Raw genomic sequence first — 13,656 nt, 5'->3', positions numbered from 1 at the left:
TGGGCGGGCACGCGGAGGGGCGGAGCCGAGTCACACCGAACCGAACCCAGCCGAACACGGCCGAGTCACACCGAACCGGGGCGAGCCTGGCCGAACCCAGCCGAAGGTAACCCCGTAGAGACCAAGCCCGCCCATCCGGACAGAGCCGAGTCCATCCGAACGCAGACGAGCCCAGCCGAGTGTGTGCGCCGCGGGTGCCGGTGCCGGAAGGAGCGGCGGGGGGCGGAGCGGGCGCAGCCGGGGTGAGTGTCGGTGTCGGTGCTGCCCGAGTCCCGGAGCACCTCAGGCTCGGCGGTACCGGGTGAGCGGGGTGGGTGGTGAGGGGTCTGTTCTCCCCAGCAGGACGCTGGGCCGTTCCCGTGTCCTGCCGGGAGCGGCCTCCGGGCCGCGGCTGGGCCTGCCCGGGGGTCCCTGCGCGCCCCGACGAGCTGCGGCCTGCGCGGGGCCCGGGGCCGGCCGCTCTCCCCCTTCCCTCCTATTCCTTCTGTCGCCTCCTTTCTTCCCCCCGGCACTGCCCTGGGGCTGCTCGGGCCGGTCCTGAGGCTGTCACGGTGCTCGCAGGTCCCGAGTAGCGCTGCCTGCGGGGGTCTGTGTTGGTGAGGTGCCTTAAGGAACCCCGTAACCCACGGGTGCCCTCCAGCATCCCTGGGCCGTCTGCCGCGTTGTATAGACAGGGCAATGCTTGTTTGAAGTGTTGTTATGTCTTCAGAAGTTACTGTTTTTAAGGGTTTTGTTCCCTGTCAGTGAATGTTCGGCGGCCCTGCAGCGAGGATGTGCTCTGACAGCTGGGCTTTGTGAGCCAGGGCTGCCGAAACCTCTGCACCAGCTGCCCTTGGGAACTCGTGGGTTGTAGTGCTGTTCTCATAGGCAAACTGCTGTCTCAAAAATTAGTTGCTGTCAAAAAATTATCAGAATACTTTTAGAAAGTCTATGCTTTTATCTAATTTTCTAACTATGCCTTTCCTTAGCTCTTAAAATACAAAATCCAAGTGCAGTTTCAAATCAAAGAGTAAACTGTGTTGTAGAATCTCAGTTTAGCCACCAAGTTTCCTAGGGATTTTACTTTTGTTGCGTGTGGTAATATTTTTTAATGTTATGGTGATCATGTGTGAAATTATAACTTTCAAGTTATCATGTTTCCATCCTGCTTGAAAAACTAAAAATACACCCTTGGCAGTAGGCTTTAAGCCATTGCTTGCAGGTTGTGGTTTCAGACTGAGCTGTGGCTGAAACTGATGTTTGGTGCTCTCAGGCTGGACTGAGATCTCTTCTCTTGCTGACAGTCCCCACACAGGTGTAGCACAGTGTGTTCCCAGTACTTGCAGAGCTGTTCTCTTGGGTGTCACTGGTTTCTGTTTCCTCATTGTCCCATAAAGGCATTTAAAATGCTCTTTAAAAGCCTGATACTGTCTCTTACCTTAACTTCAAGAGTCTTCAGAAGTGAGCACTGTCCTAAGGTTTGGAAATGAAATTATGAATTTTTAGCTAGGAAAAACACTAGTTGAGTGTAGGAGGAAAAAATTTCCTGGCTTTCAGAAGATAAAAGAGTTGTGAGTGAGTTTGCTTGCTAGTCCATGCTGTCAGCAGCTTTCCCTCCAGGAGGCTGGCTCGGTGTTACCAGAGCCACTGTGGGGAATTCCTCATTCTCCAGTCTCAGTGAGTGAACCCAGGTCCTTGGGCTGTGGAGTGGTAGAATGGCTGCACAGGAGTTACTGGGTGATGCTTTGCTGATGGAATAACATTGACCAGGGTTGAAGGGGATGTTTTTCAGTGGTACACGTGTCACTGAAGTGATACTAGAAAGTTAACTTTGGTGTCTTTGCAGTGGAGACACAGTGAGCTGGTGATGTCTGTAAAAGCAGTTGGTGTAAAAGACTGTCTTGGTCCAGCACAGCTTTTCATTTAAAACTTTTGTCTGCTTCCAGTGGATTATTTTCAAATCAAGCCTTGAAAAAACATTAAAATAGTACCTTTATCTCCATCATGGCTTGTGAACAGTGATTGCTGAGTCCTCATTGTTCTGCTTTTGTGGTGTTTTTAACGTGAGGCTGAGAGTTTGAGTCTGTATATATTCAACAGCCTCAGCTCTTCCCTGAATTTGCTCTCAGCATAACAACTCTCCAACCAGAGCAGAGTCACTCTGGTTTGTAATGCTTTGATTTGACACAGCTATGAATTATAAAGTTTTCCTATGTGATAAGAGCAGATTTAATATCGCTATTCAAATATTACCTGTGTGCCTTTACAATTAGCTGTTCATTTTTTTCCCATTTTGAAAGTGTTTTCCTTTAACTGCTGCCAGCTGATATGGAGGTTGTTCTGGGAGGATTTGGGTAGCTCTGTTTCCAGCACCACTTTTCTTATGGTGATGGAAATTGAACCTGTATTAATGCCACTTCAGCTGTGTTTGTGGAGTAATCCTGCTCTCACATTAATCATTTGAATCTCGCCCCTTAAAGTTTTTCTGTAGTGCATGAAGATTGTTTTGGTTGATGTTTTTTGTAAACCTAAGTGTAATAGATGGAACAGGTTAATACAACTGAACACTGAAGTTATTCTCACCTCAGTAATCTGAGCACTTCTCTTACATCACGCTGTTTGCCCTGATTTGCAGGTTATTTGAGTCGCTGGTTTCCCTAAGCCCCACAGAGGCTTTTCTCCATTGCTATTTTGCTCAAGCAATAAATAAATCTGCTGACGTGCGTGTTCTGCCATGTTTGCTTATTCTTGACCTTTGATTTTTAGCTGTGCAAGGGACAGTTTCAGTCATGACATTGTGTAACTGGGTGTTTATGCATTGACAAGCATATTTGATTGGTATTCTTAAAAATTGTGCCTGTTGCAGCTGCTGTGTTGTTCAGAGTCATGGTTAAAGGTTTAAGGGTTAGCTGTGGCGAAACCAAGACACCTGGTGCTTTGTCATCTGAACAGATTTTGTTCCAGTGCAAGCAAAGGTCATTTAAATATCCACTCCTCTTTCCACATTAGCTCTGTATGGTGTACCTGTTGTTGCATAGCAAAGAAATTCTGTTGTGAGTGTAGCTGCTGTGATGGATGCCTGGGTTTTTGGGCTGGTTCAGACCTGTGTTTTGACTCCTGTGTGCTGTGCTCTAGGCTCAGAGCTGCCCTGAAGTCCTCTTGAGATGCCCCAAGGCAGCCCTGCAGCTTCTGAACAAGTGTGCTGGGCCCCTGTAGCAGTGAGAATGCCTCTCCCAGCTGTGTTTAGCAGTGCAGCCCAGTTTTTCCAGGGCAGCCAGACTCCAGTGTCCACAGGGGTCATGTATTCCAGTAGGAATTAGCTGCTAAAGGTTTCTAAGGATGTTGCCCTTTAGTCTCCAAGAGAACTAAAATGCTTACAGTTCACTGTGTCAAACTGGTGCTTTCAGTGGGATTTAGAGCACAAGTTTGGTGAGGAAGAGTTGAAGGAGCTGGGGAGGCTCAGCCTGGAGAAAGGAGGCTCAGGGGGAAACCTCATCACTCTCTACAACTCCCTGACGGGTTGTAGCCAGGTCAGGGTTGGTGTTTTCTCTCAGGTGACCAGTGACAAGACAAGAGGAAACAGCTTCAAGTTGTGCCAGCAAAGATTCAGATTAGGTATTAAGAAAAATTTCTTCACTGAAAGGGTGGCCAAGCCCTGCACAGGCTGCCCAGGGCAGTGGTGGATTCACCATTGGAAGCCTTGGGGATGTGCCTTGGGGACTTGGTGTAAGTGTTGAACACAGAGGTGCTGGCCTAACAGTTGGACTCAATGGTCTTAGAGGTCTTTTCCAACCTCAATGATTCTATGATTATCCTCACTTTAGATAATGAGGAAATTAAGATGAAAGCTAGGAAATTCATCACTCATGGCTACACAATGAACCTAGTATGGGCTCTCAGCTCAGCTTGTTATTGAATCCAAGCTGAAGGAATTCACTGGGAAAAAGTGGATTTTTTAAAACAAAGCTTTTGCATTAAGGTTTGAATTATGGCAGCCTGTGCAGGGCAATACAGGAGGTCACTGACTTTGAAGGATAGTTACAGTGCTTTGTGCTAGGTAATAGTTTTCCATAACAAGCCAAACAGACAGGTTCTGTGTGGACAGGATTTATTTGGTATCAAACTTCTCTAGATTCAATTCTGCAAAACTTCTTCACCTCTTACTGCCTCCACTTTGAACCCCAGCAGCTCCCAGGGGTGGCTGGAGCCCCAAATCTGCACTGATATCCCTCTAGTGCCCTCTCTAAGTGCCAGCTTTCCCCAGCTGAAAAGTGAAAATCCTGTTGAAAATCTTCAGTGGATCATACATACCTTCAACAAATTGTAGTTTGGATAAAATTATTTTTACTTTTTGCAAAGACTTCAGTCCATGTAGTGTTTTCCCAAGGGAGGGGAAAATCTTTGCTATTGTCATTTAACTGGTCTATGATACAGTTTACCAAAACCATTTTTTTTTAAACACAGGATTTTAAATTATTTTTGTTACCTATAAATATTTTATGATGCTTAATGTGCTGTTCTGACAGAACTTAAATGTATTATGTTTTCTCTTTATTTCAGACTATAAGATTCAGATATGTTCCTATTTGATTGGATTTACAGTGGTTTCAGTAGTGTATTGCAGTTTTTAGGTAAGTCATTATTGTTTGGGGCTTTTCCTTTCTGCTGTTCTTGTGTAAAATATCTGTTCACTTGTTATCTTCAAATAAGACTGCTGGGTAAATAATAATATTTGGTTTGGTGTACATTCAGTAACACTCAAACAAAAGTTTCACTTATCAATACTGAGCATTTCCAGAGTGTGCTCTCCACTCTGTCTTACATTAACTCTTCTTGAAAAAAATTACATTTTATTTCATGATCATAAAAGGTCAGACTTTTCTAATCATACTACATTTAAGCTGGTGTAATTCACATGGCTCTTATGGGTCTTGTTCTGATTTTTCTCTGCTGTAAAGAACTGAACTCAGTTATTTAATTCAGTTCTTTTGCACATGAGGCTATCATTTCAGAATCCAAATAGAAGGGACTGTCTGCAAAAAATTAGTGTCAGATATTAAAACTCTTTCTCATGTTCAGCAGCACCTTGTTCTGTGAGTTTTTGTTCTGTACCACAGAAATTAATGTGAAACTTCACTGGCACCTACTCAAGAGCCTCAGAAAATTATTCCCTGTTCAAAAAGTCTGCAATCCATATCAGTCCAAGATGAAAAAACCCCACAACCATGAGGAAAATTAATGTTAGGATTCATTTAATGTTAGGATACTAAAAAAAGGATCAGAAGTTGCAGATCACATAGGTAAAAGACACAATTTCCAAGTTGAAAGGTTTTTATTGAAGTGGTCAAAAAGCATTGGAGGCTAAGAAGTCATAGCAAGCTGTGCCACCTACCTTTTATCAGTTGAAAGTTTAAAGTTTTGCACTGAATGTCAGACCCTTGGCCTGCTATCAAAATGTTAGCCAGTGAAATTTTAACTAAGTTGACTAATCTTTCTTATCTCTTCTTCCTTAGCTGCACAGTGATTACTGCACACTGGCCTGCTCTTCCATTCCTGTGCAAGCAAAGGCTAATTCTGCTGAAAGACAGAGGAGCTTGAAACAGCTTCCTCTTTTATGCCCCTCTTTTTCTAAAAGAAACAGTTTCTCTTTGCATTTTCAGTTGTAGTTAGAGTTGAAAAAGACAGATCATAACATTTGGGAAACTGCCACAGTTCCCTGTGCTGTCTGTCAGAAGGTTAATGGGATCACTTTAGGAAGAACATCTTTGCACAAGTATACTTCTGGGAGGCACAAAACCATTTTTTAACTTGTATATATGTATAAAAACTCAGGTCTTGGTGTAGCCAGTAGCTGAAGTATGGCTGCTTGTTAGTCTTGTATTTCTCTGAAAGACATCTGGGAAGTTTGAAATGTTGTGGTGCAAGCAGCAACATCTGACTGGGAAGCAAAGACTCCTGGATCTGCTGGCTGAGAGGGGGAAAAATATTTTTGTTTTCCTATAGGTTAGGAGAGTTTTGGTTAACTCATAAGGTGAGCATGAACTGGAGCTCTCCTGTGATGTAAGTTAGTATATGAAAATGTTTGTCCACTTCTTTCCCTGTAACCATTAACACTTTTTCCTCCACTCCACAGTTTATTAGTTAGTGTATATATGGGCATGTGAGAAAGTGAGTTTGGGAAGTAAAAGTTGTTGTACATGAAAGAACTATGAAGACACTCTGCAGGACCTGGAGTAATAAAGATCATTAATGAAATAATGAAATAAGACGATGAATAGGAGAGAATATTCATTCCTGCAAGTTACAAAACATGTCCAGCTGGAATGTGATCCCTGAGATTAGCTCAAAGGCAGAGGTGAGCAAACAGCAGTGGTGTAAAGGTCTGCTGGGCAGAGGCACCTCTGTCCCTGCAGTGCTGCAGCCTCAGCAGGGCTGGCTCAACACCCCAACACACAGGAGCATAGCACTTTACAGAAAATAGGGTTTTTTTGTAGTACAGAACAGGATTGATTTTTTGGTTTTAAGTTTATTTTATCTTAATGTTTTCCTTTGAATATCAATGAGTTTGAAGCAGTGAAAACTAATTCTGGCAGAGGATACAGTGTTGACAAGTTGTAAGAGAATTGCCCTTCCATAATCTCCAATTTAAGGAAATATGGTGTTTGTGTTTTAAAAAATCTTTCCTCTCCTTCACAGCAACTGTTGCATTTCTGGGGTTACAAGTGGAGGGGGAGAAGAAGGTCAGAAGACATTTTTATAAAGAAGACAATCAATGAAAATAAAATTTCTTGTTAAAGCATTGTCACATGGGACAAAGTGTGTCAGAGTGTCCTGACAATGCCATTCAGGATGCAGCCAACAGTTTTCCTGGGGATGTGGGTGAAAGTTACTTTTTGTCCAAATAATGTGTTAGACAATATTAAAGAATTCATTCACAAATTATGATTATTGATGTTGAATCCAATTTCTCTGTATTATTGTGATTGAGGTCTGAATTTCTTTTTTGTCTCAGACAAGTGTTTTGCTGTAATTGAAGGTAGGTGAACAGAGTTCAGGTTCAGATTGGCCCATGATCCAGAGCCTGCTGCATCTGTGCTGGGTCTGTGCCCATCTCTCCACCACCTGTGAGCAGAACTGTGCTTTTGCTGGGGCAGAGTAAACTACACTGGTAGCATTTAGTCCTGTTCTGTCAGAAGCTTTTCCTAAGCTAATGGAATGTATTCCATGATTGACACATTCACACCAATTTGTGCCTGTCCTGCCAAGCATCCTGTAAGCTGCAGGTTACCTGGTACAGCAGCCTTGTGGTAAGTGGGAATGTCATTTGTACAGCGTGGATAAAGGGCACTGATAAAGGTGTGCTGGAATTTGCCTGGTCTGTATTTTGTACTGTGACTGAACACTTTGTTCCTAGGAGCAAAATCATCTCTAGTGCTGGAAATGAACTGTGTTGAACTGATTAATCACTAGGTCATTTTTTCTTCTAGGACTGTACAAGAAATCAGGCAAACTAGTGTTTCTTGGACTGGACAATGCTGGAAAAACAACACTGCTGCACATGCTCAAAGATGACAGACTGGGACAGCACGTCCCTACGTTACACCCCAGTAAGTTCATAGTGCTGCTCCTTAGCTAGAAAGCATTTGAAGAAAAGCAGGATCTGATTATGTCAGATCTAAGACCACCAGTGTAACTGAGGAGATCTGAGATTTTTGGGATTGCAATCCATGGATAGTTCAAGTAATCTTAAAAAACAGTGTGTGTAGGATAGTTCAGAGTGTTATATTTAAAATTAAGAGGTGAATATCAAGCAGAGCAATGAAGCAGAGAGTTTGTACTATAGAAGCTGCAAGAAATAGGGACTTGAAATTTTTGGGACCAGCTTCTCTGTATAATTAGAAAATCAGTGTTTGTGTCTCAGAGGTTGCTGTGTAATTGTTATCCAGGTAACCCTGCAGGAGAAAAAGTTCAACAGGTTGAAAATGTGGATTGGGGAAGTCTAGTAAGGAGGTGAGAAACTGGGAAAGGATATGAAGAGGAGAAGCCTTGAACAGTATTGAAAACAAAATGCCAAATGCAAAATCTTTTTTGCAAACCAGATGTCAGAGCCAACTGTTGTTTGTGTAACATGAGGGATAAATAATGTAGGAATACTCTGCTCTTCTTAGCATTGTAGATATTTCACACATGCTTTAATGGTTAATAACATTTTGGTGATACATGAATGTGCCATTGATTTTGGGAGAATGTATTACTCTCATGTTCTTCTTGAATAACACAATACTGTAAAGAACCAAAAGAAAGTAAAATCTATGTGCTAGAAGGCCAGATTTTTCCAAAGCGCTGCATAACCTTCACCTAGAACATAATTCTGTGTATTTCCAGCTTCAGAAGAGCTGACAATTGCTGGCATGACTTTCACTACCTTCGATCTGGGTGGACATGCTCAAGGTAAGACTGTGTGTTGACTCACTCAAGCTCACTGAACTGGGCTGGAGTTTGCTTCCAATCAGAAACACAGCCCTGCTGCAGAGACTGACTTCCCAAACTCTTCTGTGACATTGGCTGCTCTTTTGCTCATCTCCACCATTTATCACAAATCACAAATACGACTTAGCAAGAGTTGCAGTAGAGGAGAAACTTTTGATTAATACTGTGACAGGTTCTGTACTTTGCATTTACCTTCATTTCCTTGCATTTACCTTCAAACTTACCTTTGTTGACATAATTCTTGGGGAAACAAAAACCATTTCCACACATCAGCATTCATGTAGGATAGAACAGTGATAACATTAGAGTGAATTATGGTTTTGTTCTGTTATTTCAAGCTTTGTAAAACATGAATTGCATTCCAAAGACTGGCAACATAAGCTAAGAACTTTTAAAAAATCAAATTAATAAACCCACATGCACCTGTTGCTTTTTAATTACCAATGTGCATCACTCTGTTATTTGGGGATTATTTTGTTTTAATTTCTTATTTTCCCTGTAGCTCGCAGAGTGTGGAAAAACTACCTGCCTGCAATTAATGGTGTTGTGTTCTTGGTGGACTGTGCAGATCATGAAAGATTGCTTGAATCAAAAGAAGAACTTGATGTAAGTTTAAATAAACTTTTGAAAGTTTGAGCTTCTAAGAAGTAAGCTCAAATCCCCAACAGACCTCTGCTGTCACCTGTAAATGAGTAGTAGTGATTTGACCTTCTGTATTTTAAATTAATCAGTCCTCCTTTCTCCATTCCTTTGCAGTCACTAATGACAGATGAAACTATTGCTAATGTGCCTATCCTAATTCTTGGTAACAAGATTGACAGACCTGAAGCCATCAGTGAAGAGAGGTTACGAGAGACGTTTGGTCTGTATGGCCAGACAACAGGAAAGGTATTGCTTGGTTTGTGGTTTTTTGGGTTTTTTTTTTTTGGTGAGGTTTCTTGCTTGGGCAGTTAGTTTGCCTTATTTGTGTGTTGACTCTAGTTTGCTCCAGCTATACAAAAGAAATGTTTTTCTAATTTATAAAGTACTTAGTACATAATAACAGTATATAGAATGAATCCCAGAGTCTCTTTGTGTGTGTATGTTAAATGTATGTCTACTACAACTTTTTACATAATTAACCACTTAAATACATGTGGTATTTAATGCCACATTTTTTCAGAGAAAAGATATTTCTATCTAGAATAATTTTTAGTACTTCAACTTTCTTATGCACTATTTTTAAACAGTTTCAGGAGGCTATACTTGTAGAGTGAATTATGAGAGAAAACTGAATAGAATCTTTCTCATTTCAAGTGCAAGCTTTAATAATTTTCTACCTAACATATTTGCCTAAAGCTTAGAGATAGATTTACACCATTGTAGAAGTCTAAGTTTGTAGGTTGTGGAAAAGAGAAAGTTCCTACTGGCATCTGTAGCAACAAGGCAGATTTCTAGATTCAGATTTTCTCCTTTAGCTGACCAGCTCTGCTCGGAGCACCTGCCCTGTAATTCATCTTTGCTTATTCACTCTTAGGTGCCTCCCTTTAAGTGCAGTGCCAGTCATAATTTAGGTCAGACAGGAAGAAGTCTGTATTTTCTTGTTTGTTGCATTTTGCAACAAACTTGTTTTCTGGTCTTTCCACCACATGTATTTGATGAAGATTGACACCACTGTGAATCTCCAGTTGAACAGCAGCTTTATTGCACTGTGCTGATTTTGGCAAGCAAGAACATGGCATTCATGCTTTGGTCAGTTCTAAAATTTGTAGCAAATGGTTTTTTTATCTGATTGGAAAACTGTTGCAAACAGAGCAGGGAACTGTGACTGAACACCAAATATAAGCTCTAAAATTCTCTTTGCATGTCTGCTTTTCTGTTCTGGTTTCACATCCCCTCTCCAGTGTGGATGCACGTGAGAACATGCATGGTGCTCTTGCACACAAATTACTGAGTTTAAGGTCACATGTTCTTGTCTCTCTGTGGAGGTGTCAGGCCCAGAGAAGCTGGGGATGCCCCATTCCTGGAAGTGTTTTCATGTCAGTTGGACAGGGCTTGGAGCAACCTGCGATACTGGAAGGTTGGATAGGTGAAGGTCGGAAGGTTGGATAGTGAAGGTCCTTGCCCGTGGCAGGGGGCTGGAATGAGATTAGCTTTAAGATCCCTTCTAACCCATCCCATTCTATGATTTTAGATTAATTTATTTTCCAAAATTCCAGTGTCAGACACAAGTTAAAATAGGGGCGTTCCATAGAAGCAGATGTCCATGTGGAATCGATGCTGTTCATAAGGGCACTGTAAGGACATGTTTTATTTCCAAGGAGCTGTAAGGGGCTGTGTGTGTCTCTCTGCAGGGCAGCACACCACTGAAGGACCTGAATGCCAGGCCCCTGGAGGTGTTCATGTGCAGCGTGCTGAAGAGACAAGGCTACGGGGAGGGGTTCCGCTGGATGGCCCAGTACATCAACTGAGCCTGCCGAGCTCCCAGCAGCACACCCTGCCCTGGGCTCCATGTCTGCTCCTTTTTGATCACTCAGTGTACGTAACTTGAATTCATTTGACTGTTCAATTTTAAAAATACACATTTTTAGCTAATTCTATCATTGATGCTAAATTGCAAGTGTGAGGATTGCGAAATTATTTCGAGCAAGTTTGTAAGTTTAAATGCCACAACCTGTGAGCTTTCTAATCCCATGCAACATCCTTTTGCAGCTTTTAATTTAATGAGTCTCCAGCACCATTTTTGGTCAGAGCAACTTTCCAGTACAGTATGTTTGAATGCACTTTTTAACAGCTGAAAACGATGAACATGTGAAAAATATTTAATGCTTATGTTAAATTTTTTATGTACTTTTTTGAAACTGGTTTTATAACTTTAGAGTATATAACCATCTTTCAAGGAATAATAAATAATTAGCTGATGGATAATTGCATGATGCCTTACAGTTTTCAATAATACACTTTCTTATGCAACGTCATGCAATAAATTTAAATCCAGTTTTGGCATCTTTAATGGGAAATGTTTCATTTGAATGTGTCTTAACTAGTGAGGCTGATCTGAATATGTGGGATATTTTCCTGAAACACAAGCAGGCCACAAAGTAGTTTCATTGTAGATTAGAGTAAGGTGGGTTTTTTCAGACTACTAAATTCTATTTATTTTAGGATTTTTCATAGTAAAGGAAAAATCCACTGTGATGCCCTTATAATTACCACAAATACAAAAAGTCTAAATTAGCTGTGCCAAAGTAAATCTTGAATTAATGACAAAAGTGGTCTTAATCTACTGGTCTCTTGAATTAAACCCTTGATGTGACACAAGAAATACAGTTTCTTTCTGAAGAAATAAGAATACCCCTGCACTAAATATCCCATTTCCAATTTCATTAATTTTTGGGTCTACCAGAAGACTTGCCCATGAAATTTCCTGGAAAAAGAAGGGGTTGCCATTGCTGCTTTTGCAAGTTTACCAGCTCACACTCATTGGCCAGTTTTATTTTTAGGGCAAGATGGATCCTTTTATGTGGTTTTGCCCTGAAACCTGACCAGTGTGGCAGCTGCTGGATGCCCAGGGCACTTATTTCTGGGGTCAAATTCAGTCCCTCTTTCCAGTTTCTGACTGCTTTTCCCTGCTTCTGAGTGTTAGTTCCCCAAGGAGGAAGCAGGTTATCTTTGAAGAAAGGATGCTGCAGCACATTTTATTGATGCTGGCTGGGAGCTGTGGTGGGTGCTTTCTTGTGCTGGGCAAGTTTTACTCCTGATTTGCCAAATGAATGTGGGGTTTCAGCCCTGGAGTCACCATTTCAGTCTGATGGGTTTAAGTTTCACTGTGTAGTTTGTTTTGTCCTTGTACAAATACAAACTGCTGCAAGTTGTACTGAATCCTTTTACTTCCTCTTGTACATCTTCTCCAAGATACTTTAGGCCTTATGTTCCAATATCCATGGCAGCAAATGTATTTCTGACTGGTTTGATTTCACAAATAACTTCCTTTTGACCTCTGGGCTTGAATCTCATATCTAAAGTCTGTAGGCACAAAGCAAATAAATTAGACTTACTCCTTGCCCAAACCTGAACTGGTATGATTGAATATTGATGATCAGTTCCCCACAGTCCTAGATTGTGCATCTGAATAATTCAGAACCTAACTAATATAAATTGTAAATGAAGTTTATTACTGCAGAATCACATGCAAAACATTAAGCCCAGTTTGTGTGTGGTGCAGCTCAGTGTGAGGGCATTGGAGGGCTTTTCCAAATGACCAACATAGAGAATTCTGCATTTTAATTCATGCTCAGCTGTGGAGTGGTGTCTCTGCTGCACAAATCCAGACTGGAGGCAAGAAGTGGCCTCTCACCACTGTGTGCACAGTGTGTGTCTTCACTGCCTACAGCCAGTATGTAGGGAATGTGCCTCTTGGTTTTTTCTCTAGCTTTTTCTGATGATGGTGATAATGCAGAGAACCACAGCTGAATCACTAGATGGTGTAAATATTAAAAGTACTACTTGCAGAGTCACATTGTGGTGTTGATGTGAGGGATTTGGGACTGTGTTGCCTGTGCTTATGGAAATGAAGCTGGAAGTGGAGATGTTGTGCTGCACTTCCACAGGCTGAGCCATTGCATGGGCTTGGAGGGTCCTCCTCACCTGCTCTTCCAACCAACTGTGAACAGCAGCACTAAAGAAAAGGGTAATCCTATTACAAATTGAAAAGGAAGGGAGGTGATGGTGCTTAAAAGTGTGTGTTAAGAATAGTTCCCAGTGTTGTGGAAACACCCTTGGTTCCCTGGTTCCTGCTCTGGGATGGTGGCTGAAATGTTATTGTAATAAGGGCATGGAGAAACCTGGACCTGGTGTTATCCAGCTGGGTATGTTGTTGGAATAGGTGATCAATGCTCAGTGAAATACATAAATAAACTTGCTCTATTTCATTTCATTCAGCAGAGGAAGGACCTTTCTTCTGTAGTTTACATTCTGTTGTGCAAATGAATGTGAATGAGTGTTGTGTGTCTTTGTGTGAAGACTTTATTAATAGACAAATTTACTGATGAGAATTTTCCCTGGTGGTTCTCATCCCCACCCCCTCCATATCCCCCTGGCCATTTATTTCTATTTTATTCCTATGACTGTGGCCAGTCTTGCTTCAAAACAAGTAATGTTCACATTTGGGTCTGACTTACGATTTTTTTTTTGCACTCTTGACTATGC

At 41.7% G+C, this 13,656-nt stretch overlaps 1 protein-coding gene across 2 annotated transcripts; it reads left to right on the top strand.

The window, feature by feature from the left end:
• Positions 1–15: 15 nt before the first annotated feature.
• On the top strand, positions 16–13,388 carry SAR1B (secretion associated Ras related GTPase 1B). 2 transcript variants are annotated; one of them, XM_058815339.1, is made up of 7 exons: positions 16–242; positions 4,540–4,610; positions 7,467–7,586; positions 8,365–8,430; positions 8,972–9,075; positions 9,226–9,357; positions 10,803–13,388. In XM_058815339.1, the coding sequence occupies exons 2-7, from the start codon at positions 4,556–4,558 to the stop codon at positions 10,917–10,919; spliced, it is 594 nt and encodes a 197-aa protein (XP_058671322.1). In that variant the 5' UTR covers positions 16–242; positions 4,540–4,555; the 3' UTR covers positions 10,920–13,388. The 2 variants fall into 2 exon arrangements, with proteins under 2 accessions (XP_058671322.1, XP_058671323.1); XM_058815340.1 differs by having other exon boundaries at positions 235–301.
• The last annotated feature ends 268 nt before the right edge of the window (positions 13,389–13,656 follow it).

Source organism: Ammospiza caudacuta, chromosome 16, assembly GCF_027887145.1.
Source record: "Ammospiza caudacuta isolate bAmmCau1 chromosome 16, bAmmCau1.pri, whole genome shotgun sequence".
NCBI lineage: Eukaryota > Metazoa > Chordata > Aves > Passeriformes > Passerellidae > Ammospiza > Ammospiza caudacuta.
The sequence above is the reverse complement of the archived record's forward strand: the minus strand, read 5'-3'. Positions and strand labels throughout refer to the sequence as shown.

What these genes read in the sequence shown, in the direction of transcription:
- SAR1B (XM_058815339.1), top strand. Translation starts at nt 4,556, where the DNA reads ATGTTCCTATTTGATTGGATTTACAGTGGTTTCAGTAGTGTATTGCAG. An exon ending in CGTCCCTACGTTACACCCCA is followed by an intron (nt 7,587 to 8,364) that starts GTAAGTTCATAG and finishes GTGTATTTCCAG; the next exon opens with CTTCAGAAGAGCTGACAATT. An exon ending in ATGGCCAGACAACAGGAAAG is followed by an intron (nt 9,358 to 10,802) that starts GTATTGCTTGGT and finishes GTCTCTCTGCAG; the next exon opens with GGCAGCACACCACTGAAGGA.